Consider the following 8,350-nt stretch of genomic DNA (forward strand, 5'->3'; position numbering starts at 1 on the left):
AGAAACGAATATTTACGAATACCTGACATGCACATTGACAGTGGTACTCGCTCCACTGTTCTTTCAGGATGTAGTCAGGCCACGTGCACTAAGTGGATTCATGGGCTCTACCATCTAGTTTAAACTGAACTCTCACAAAATGAACAAGAGGCTTAAACAGATCCCTGCAAAGAAACCACAGACTAAAAATGCTAATTATCCCAGCACAAGCAGTAAGAAAATGGCAGGGCTAACATTTCACCTACTCCCAATATAAGCTTTTTGTCGAGCACACTGGAGAGGAAAAGTCTGCGTAAGTCAAAACAGTGAACGCATCTCCACACATCTATTATCAATGACTAAACTCCACACTAAAGATGAAGGGAAATTTACACAGGTATATAGTTTCCCAGTAAACACTTATTAAGGGTACGTGCTCAAAATGTTTTACTAGTGGGAGAGACAATTGAAAAAAGCCTCAACTGGTAGTTAAGCAAAATTTTGGTATCTTCTAGGTCAGCCTTGTCCAGTGGAACTTTCTGCAATGATGGAAATGCTCTACAGTTCCACAGCTCCTAGTCACCAGTGGCCATTTCATGAAATCTGACTAGCACTGGGAAATAGCCACATATGCCATATTAGCCCAGCTCTAATAGAATTTGCATTGGGAATAGAGGTTGGGATTGCATTGGGCCCCCCCAGCCAAATCTTGTCCACACAAGATTGGTTCATCTACCCTTTGGCCATGCATACCATTTTAGAAAGATGACTATCCCAGAAGTCCTACTGAAGGAAACCAGATTTAGGCTGAAAATTCCCTTTTTCCTCCCAGGATAGATTCTGGCATTTACCAGGTGTTCAATTAATGCGCATTAGCATGCCTCTGTATGGACAACACTTAAGCCACAAATTAAGACAAAAGGTATTTTATTCAAAAAACGCCAAGTATAAAAAAAAAAAAATAAGATCTCTTTTATTCCCCTGTACAGTATTTCACTCAGATAAAACCAGCAGGCTACATGCTGCTCAAAACACAGCCCCAGAGAGGATCCGGAAGGCACACCATCCAGAACTGCTTTTCATAAATCTATCCTATATACACAAGTCAGCAATGCCCCTCCCCCATCACCCACGGACCCCATGCCCACTTGGGTAAGCAGGCGAGGGGGCCCGCAGCAGTCAGGGAGCTGCAGCAGCTGTCCCGCCTGAGTCCCGTCACCCTATGAACAAACAGAGCAAGCGTTGCAGCCTTCCCCAAAAGGTCCCCAAGTCAGAGGAGGAAAGGAGAAAAGAAAACTATGGCGGCAGCTGTGGAAGCTTGGAGCAGGAAGGGAACCAAATAAATAAATAAATAAATAACATTGACCTCCAGGTTAGAATGCGCATCTTTCCAAGAAAAAAAAACAAAAAACCCAAAACAAAACAAAAAAAAAGCAGGTAAAATAATTTAAAGGCAAAATTAAAAAAGAATTAGATCAACTACAACCCTTTTGTACACTACCATGCCAACTGTACACACATTTACAGTTTTTCTGTTGATTTGCATTGTTTGTGCATTTTTGTGTGTGTGTGTGTGAGGTCTTGGCTTAGAAACAGTTAAGTAAAAACCAAAAAGGAAGACCAGTTCACTTGGGAGTTTTACTAAAGGAGGTGGAAAAAGGGCAGGTGGCTCAGCATTTGGCCCTGTAGCCTCTTCCATGGCACCTTTCATATGAAGGATGGGGGGAAGGGGTGGGGGAGAAAGAGAGGGAACCAAACCCAGGCAGATTTTTGGAGAAGCAGCAGGTAAAAGAGGCAAGTTCAAGTATTTCTCCCAGCACAGCCGGAGTCCCCACAGAAGGCACTCAGAAGAGTCGGAAGAGGTGACAGGGACTTAAAATGGTGCTAGTCCTATCCCACCCCAACCCGATTTCCCCCTACCCGACCCATCACGGCATTCAGCAGAACTCTTGATGAAGGGAACAGTTCCATGGCTGGATTCTGATCCACTCCCACCCCACCCGCCACCCCTGGGATTTTGCAAAGTCCAGCAATGCTGGACACCGATGAGAAGGAGAGCTTCTATGGGAGGAGTTGAGGCCTAGGACGGCTGGAGTGGAGTCTCTTCCTCCCTTTGGGAGGCAGCCTCCAGGGCCTGGGGTCTGGAATGAGTTGTAAATGTTGTTCCTGTATCAAGCACTGTCCTGCTTGGAGAGAAGTGTCACTGGTACTTGGGAAGCTGGAAACAGACACTACCCCTCCCCTGAGCATCTGACAGAGAGGGGAGAACCTGCCCGAGAAGCTATTTGCTGGGCCCTGGCAACAGGCTGTGGAGATGGATCTCAGCAGTTTCCTGGGGAAGGAGGACATCTTGCATCCATGGATGGTTCTGGATTTCTTCGAAGGATGGCCGATCTGATGGTCTCAGGGCCAAGCACCATCTAATGAGATGTTGACACTCTAGAGAAAGCAAGATAGAGGTTATGAATGACTCAACTTGTTTTTGCAGTGAAAAGGTCTTCCCACTTTGCTTCCCAGGGGCCCACAAGTCAGGGATCCAACAGAGACACTGCCCTTTCTAGAACGCTTATTCTTCAATGAGAAGGTATTAACGCTTATTCTTCAATGAGAAGGTATTAACTAACACCTAGATGCTCCAGTCTGCTTTCAGCTAAAAAAGAGCTCCTCTCTTAAACCTGTAGTTTTCAAACTTCAATAGTTAGGGCCTTTCCCACGACGCCCACTCAACAGAAATAGGAAAGATGATGACAAGAGATTTTGATGAGACATCACTAAGCACGATGAGATGATTCAATTCACCTACCAACCTACAAATATGAACACCACCCACGATGAGGTCACTGGAACCCCAGTATTTAAGAGAGCCTGCCTTAAGGGAGAAGGCTCAAAGAGCCCTCAATTTTTCACTCCCTGGCAAAACAGCCAGGAGTTGAGGGATCAGGATCCTTGGGTACTTAAAAAAAAAACCTTTCAGTGAAACTAAATGGTCTTTTCTTAATATTCTCACACATGGCTCTTCCTCTGACCCCCCACCAAGGCACCCTCAAATGCAAACCATTTGATTCCTGCAGACCAGCTCTCAAGTGTGAATCATTTGGCTAGAATTCTAAGGCAAGGGCCATGGTATCTCCTGGAGACTGAAGCTCTCCAAACTCAAAGACCATCCTTGAGGACTAACAGCCTCGTGATTCCTGCTTCTCCTCAATAAAGGGCTTCCCAGAAGTTACCTGAAGAGACCCTCTGCCTGAAGAAAACTTGGCCCCTGATGATCTCCTCATCGTGCTCAAAGGGAATATCTCCACAGACCATATCGTACAGCAGGATCCCCAGAGACCAGACGGCTGCCGACCTGCCATGGTAGCGATGGTAGCGGATCCACTCTGGAGGACTATACACTCGGGTCCCTGCAAGCCGGGGGAATAGGAAGGAAAACATACTTTTAGCAAAAATAAAACACAAAGCAACAAAGAAGTATGCTGAGTAACTCCTAAAAAAAAAGAAAAGCACCACCCTACTTCTCTCAGAAGCTGGGTGAACTCCATTTCCCCTCCCAGGGCTAAAAGAAGTAGATGAGAAGCTTATGGCAGCTCTCCAACCCAAAGCATTACCCACTTCTCTACCAGCTCAGACCATAAACAGCTCCAAGAAACAAACAGGGCTGGCCACAGACCCAAAGCCTGAGACCTGTATGTGGTAGGACCACCCTCAATGGGAGGAGGGGATGAACATCTGCAAAATCAAGGGAGGTATCCCACAGACTATCCTTAAACTGCATTAAATGTCCTTGCCCAGGAGCCGGGTGAGAGTCTCATCTCAGATATGATCCAGGAAAGGACACCTGTACAGTATCTTAAGTCAGGGTGCCCTTTGAAAGGCCTTCCTCCCCACCCTCTGGATGTAGGGGTAGACACCCACACCCCTTCCTCCCCTCACTGGAAAGGTAGAGAGGCAGGGCTGGCTTCAGACCACGTGATTCCTGTTTACAAACTTTGAGTTGTAAAAAAAAAAAAAAAAAAAAGTGGGGCCATCCCGCTGGTGCTCACCAGGGGGCAGCAAAGACTGGAAGGAAAAAACATGGGAGGACCCGGCCAGCCATTAACTGTTAAATACAAAAAAATGCAGCCCAACCCAGCGTCCTCCAAGGGCAAATAAACACAAACCACAAGCCCCAGTCACAAGTTTTGAAAGCTGTCGTTTGTTAGGTTAAGCCGCTCAGATGATGACCCACCCTCCCGTGCTTTGATCTCAAGCTCTCCGTTCCTTCTTTTCTGTAAGAACCCTCTCCAAGCCCCTCCCTAGGATAGGTTTTCATCCTCTCTGCGGAGACACCCAACTAATTTTCAAACCAGCAAGAGATCTTATTTCACAACATTCATTCCCGACTCCCTCACCCCACAACACCAAAAAAAAAAAAAAACCCAACAACAACAATGAATTATTTAGCGAAACTACTGTTTCTATTCCTTATTCGTCCCTAAATCAAAGGGGAGAAAAAAACCTGCAGCTCTAAAAACTACCTTACCTAAAACTAACTCCCTTATAAAACAAAACAAAAATGACAAAACCGGCATCAATTTTCATCTCTCCCGCTCTCTCCTCCCCCTTCCCCCCTCCCATCCTTTTACTGGCGGGGAAACTGGGTCAGACTTCAGAAATCTGGGCTACGGCCGGTTGCCCGCAACCTCTTATTCATCGGGAAAGCTTGGAACCCACTGAATTCCACTTAAAAAATAAAATCATGCCAGAAACATTACAGGTTCAGCTGGCTTGAAATCCTCGGCTTTCCTACGCTGGGAAGCTCTCCTTCGCCCCACCCCTGCTAGCATCGAGCCAGGCGGCCCGATGACCTTTACAAAGGGCCGGAGAGGAAAGCCTACCCAGGCCTCCAGGCCAGGCCGAGTCACCTGGGCAGTTCCCTCCCGGGCAGCTCCGCCCCCAGGCCTGGCTCACCATCGAAGTCCGTGTAGACGGTGTCCTTGAGCAGCGCCCCCGACCCGAAGTCGATGAGCTTGAGCTCGCCGCGACTGAGGTCGATAAGGATGTTCTCGTCCTTGATGTCGCGGTGAAGCACCCCGCAGTTGTGGCAGTGCCGCACGGCCTCCAGCACCTGCCAGAAGAAGCTGCGGGCCAGCTCCTCCTGCAGGGCCCCCCTTTCCGTGATAAAGTCGAAGAGGTCTTGCACCGGCTCGGGCCTCTCCAGGATCAGGACGAAACTGTCGGGCCTCTCGAACCAGTCCAGGAGCCTAATGACGCCGGAGAAGCCCGAGCTCACCTTCTTCAGCAGAACCACTTCCATGGGCACTCGGGTGCCATTAGGCTGCAGAGGGGCGAGGGGGCTGCGTTAGGGCGGGAGTCGGAGGGTGCCCCTCACCCCACCCATCCTGGGGGTCGCCCCCTCCAGGGTACTCACCAGCTCTCCCCAGTCTGAAATGCGGTCCTTCTCCACGTGCTTGATGGCCACCTGGAAAGCCCCCCAGAGAGTGTTAGGTTCCCTCGCCCGGGCCAAACACACCCGTGCGCCCCCCGTCCGGCGCGCCCTCCCCGCGGCGGGCCGCCCACTCACCGGCAAGTTGTCGGCGACACGGATGCCTGAGTAGACCGAGCCGAAGCCGCCGCTGCCCAGGAGCGGGCCCACCTGGTACTGTGACTCCAGGGGCTCCTTCTCCTTGCCTAGGAAAGGGGGAGTCACAGGGGACTCAGTGCCGGCCCGCGAGCCCCCAGCTCCCACCCTGGAGGTCCAGCCGCCACTCCATCCTCGGGTTGGGGGGGGCGCTCACCGGGCGCCAGCTTGGTGGCGTGCAGGTCGTTGCAGGGCGCGGCGCGCAGGTGGGCAAGAGAGTTGATTTTGGACAAGAGCATCCCAACCTCCAGGATGTCGGCGTAGGAACGGTGTCTGGAGGAGCTGCAGCAGGAACTGGGGCTGGGGTTGTGCCGGTGGCTGTGCCTACGTCTGGGGCTGAGGCTGCGGGTGGCGTTGCGGCTGCGGCTGGCGCGGAAGGCCGAGGGCGAGTCGGAGGACGACTGGGGGCGCTGCCGGGGCTGGCGGCTGACGGACACGCCGGCGGGGTCAGGCAGCGCAGAGGGCGGAGGGGTGGGCGGCTCGTGGGGCTTGTGCTGCAGCGCCGCGGCACAGGGAGCTGGTAGCTGCTGCTGCTGCTGCCGGTCCCGCCGCCGCCGCCGCCACCGCCGCTGCCGCCAAGTCCTCTCGGGCCTCCTCCGCCACCGCGGCCGCTGCAGCAGACACCCGGCTCGCCCTGCCGCCAGGAGTAAAGGGGCGGAGCGCGCCGGCGGGTGGGGGGCGCGCGGGCGGGCGGGGATGGGGCGGGGCCTCTCCGGGAGGCCTAGGCGGGGAGCGGGGCTGCCGGGCCGGAGGAGGGAGGAGAGGGGGTGGGGAAGCGGCGGGACAGGGCGACTCCCCTCCGCCCCCGCCCCTCGCGCTCCGTCGCCGCGCCCCGGCCCCGCCCCCGCCGCCGCGGCTCCAGCCAACCAGAAGCCGATTGATCTGCATAACACGGCGCGCGACGCCCACGCCCCCGCCCAGCTCTCGCGGTCAGAATGGTCTCTACGCCGCCACGACGTGGCGGGAAGGAAAAGGCGCCAAAATGGAGGGGGAGGGGCGCGGGGCGTGCGGGTAGGCGGGAGCTGGGTGTCGAGCCGCTAGGGAGGAAGGATGGGGAGGGGCGTATCGATTCAAACCCAAACAATAACAAAGCCATCAAAGGCCGCCCGAGGCCGGCTCTGTGGCTCTCCGTTTCTCGGGGTTTTTGGGTCAAGGGCTCGAGCTGGAGCATAACAAGTTGCGCAGAGGCGACGGGCGTTGGTGTCTCAGGCCGGGCGGCCGGCGCGCCGGGGTGTGAGGGACTGTGTGTGTGTGGGGATGCCGACGAGGGTGGTCTTTATGTATGACTCAGACGCAAGACCTCCAAGTCGGCTTGGGCGGGTTGACCACGCGCTGTGGGCTCGGGTTGGATCTCCCGGGGGTTGTGTGTTGGGGGCGCGTAGGGGGCGAACGATCTGCAAGATATGAGTCACGGCGGCTTCACGGAGGGAGTGGAGGTGTCACAGGCCTGGAATAAAACGGGGAGAGCTCCGCTCACTCGGGGGAGGGGTCCAGATCGCAGTTGTCACAGCCGGTGAAAAGATCAGCCCCCAGATTCCCTAGCAGATTTTTATTTTTAAAATGCTGAAAGGTTCCAGTGAATCCTGATGCCTAAGAAGTGATGTGTGTCAGAGTGCCCTGTAAAGAGGAAATCAGGAAACAAATGTTAGTATTGTGATGCTAGATGCTGTCTCAGCCCCTTCTGTGAGGGCGGGAGAGAGAAGAAAACTCCTCATCTAAAGCGAGGGTGGGAGGGCGCGCTTGATTTAATCAGAGTTTTCACGTTGTATTCACCTTTTAATCAGCCTGTTATTACCAGTCAGGCAATACTAGCAATTATTGGCTGCCCCCGAGTCTTGACTCAAAGGAAATCCGCCCCCCTGCCCCCCTTGGAAATAACATGGAAACTGACCAATTCGACTTTCATCCTTTGTCCTTTTAAACTTCTTGTAGAGTTGATAACGACGTGTGAAATGAGTAAATTAAAATTCTATGTAATCCATAAATTGAATTGTCAGGGCCTAAGTAATTGAAAGCTAACTACATCCTATTTTAATTTTTTTCAAGTTCCTGCCACTTAAAGGAAAAATGAGGAGATCCAAGGATCTGTATAGCTGCAGTCATTAATGAATTTAAATGTTTCATTAAAAGTTTTCTACAGCGCTTGTTATATAAAGATGCCCAGATATTTCACAACTTAATTTATCTCATGAAATATTACATATTTTCCTTTTGTTTGTGTACTGTGGCCTAATTCATTCATTTTTGATGACTAGGAGAAAACCCAAGGGAACAAGAATTATTCCTTCTTTTACAGATAGGAAAATGAAACATAAATAGGATGATACAGGGTCATACAACAGCTAAGAGAGGAAGAGATGAAATGACCCAAATTCAACTCCTGAGTATTCAAAGCTTTCCTCTTATTGGGGTCTAAAACTGTCCTTAGCACTGAGTAAGACATCAGGTATCAATGTATGTGACCCCCACCTCTGTCCCCTCTACCCCCCCTTTCCTTTCATAAGCCCTACTGGACTGTTCTCACTTGTTCCCACTCACCTAGCACTTTCCACACTTTCTGCCTTTGTAGAGGCAGTCAACCTGTTCTGAGAATATCCTCTCCTCTTCACTTTTATTTAAAGTCTTTCCAGACTTCAGGACACAATTGTAGTTCCACCCCAGATTGCTAAAGAAACACCAAGCATTCTTTCACTGTCTATTCCACTTATCTGACAATCATGTGTTTCTTTTTCTGGTTTTTTTAAAAAATCT

General features: G+C 51.5%; 1 protein-coding gene across 1 annotated transcript; it reads right to left on the reverse strand.

The window, feature by feature from the left end:
• Positions 1–899: 899 nt before the first annotated feature.
• PIM1 (Pim-1 proto-oncogene, serine/threonine kinase) lies at positions 900–6,257 on the reverse strand. Its single transcript, XM_061196284.1, has 6 exons — positions 5,757–6,257; positions 5,543–5,649; positions 5,390–5,440; positions 4,930–5,296; positions 3,207–3,383; positions 900–2,418 (listed from the first exon to the last, which is right to left on the reverse strand). The coding sequence occupies exons 1-6, from the start codon at positions 5,836–5,838 to the stop codon at positions 2,261–2,263; spliced, it is 942 nt and encodes a 313-aa protein (XP_061052267.1). The 5' UTR covers positions 5,839–6,257; the 3' UTR covers positions 900–2,260.
• Between the last annotated feature and the right edge of the window lie 2,093 nt (positions 6,258–8,350).

Source organism: Eubalaena glacialis, chromosome 7, assembly GCF_028564815.1.
Source record: "Eubalaena glacialis isolate mEubGla1 chromosome 7, mEubGla1.1.hap2.+ XY, whole genome shotgun sequence".
Classification (NCBI taxonomy): domain Eukaryota; kingdom Metazoa; phylum Chordata; class Mammalia; order Artiodactyla; family Balaenidae; genus Eubalaena; species Eubalaena glacialis.

Bases quoted from the DNA above. Each gene is read 5' to 3' on its own strand.
- PIM1 (XM_061196284.1), bottom strand. From the start codon at position 5,838: ATGCTCTTGTCCAAAATCAACTCTCTTGCCCACCTGCGCGCCGCGCCC. The intron at 5,441-5,542 runs GTGAGTGGGCGG...GGGGCTTTCCAG, and splicing joins GTGTCGCCGACAACTTGCCG to GTGGCCATCAAGCACGTGGA. The intron at 5,297-5,389 runs GTGAGTACCCTG...GCCCCTCTGCAG, and splicing joins TTTCAGACTGGGGAGAGCTG to CCTAATGGCACCCGAGTGCC.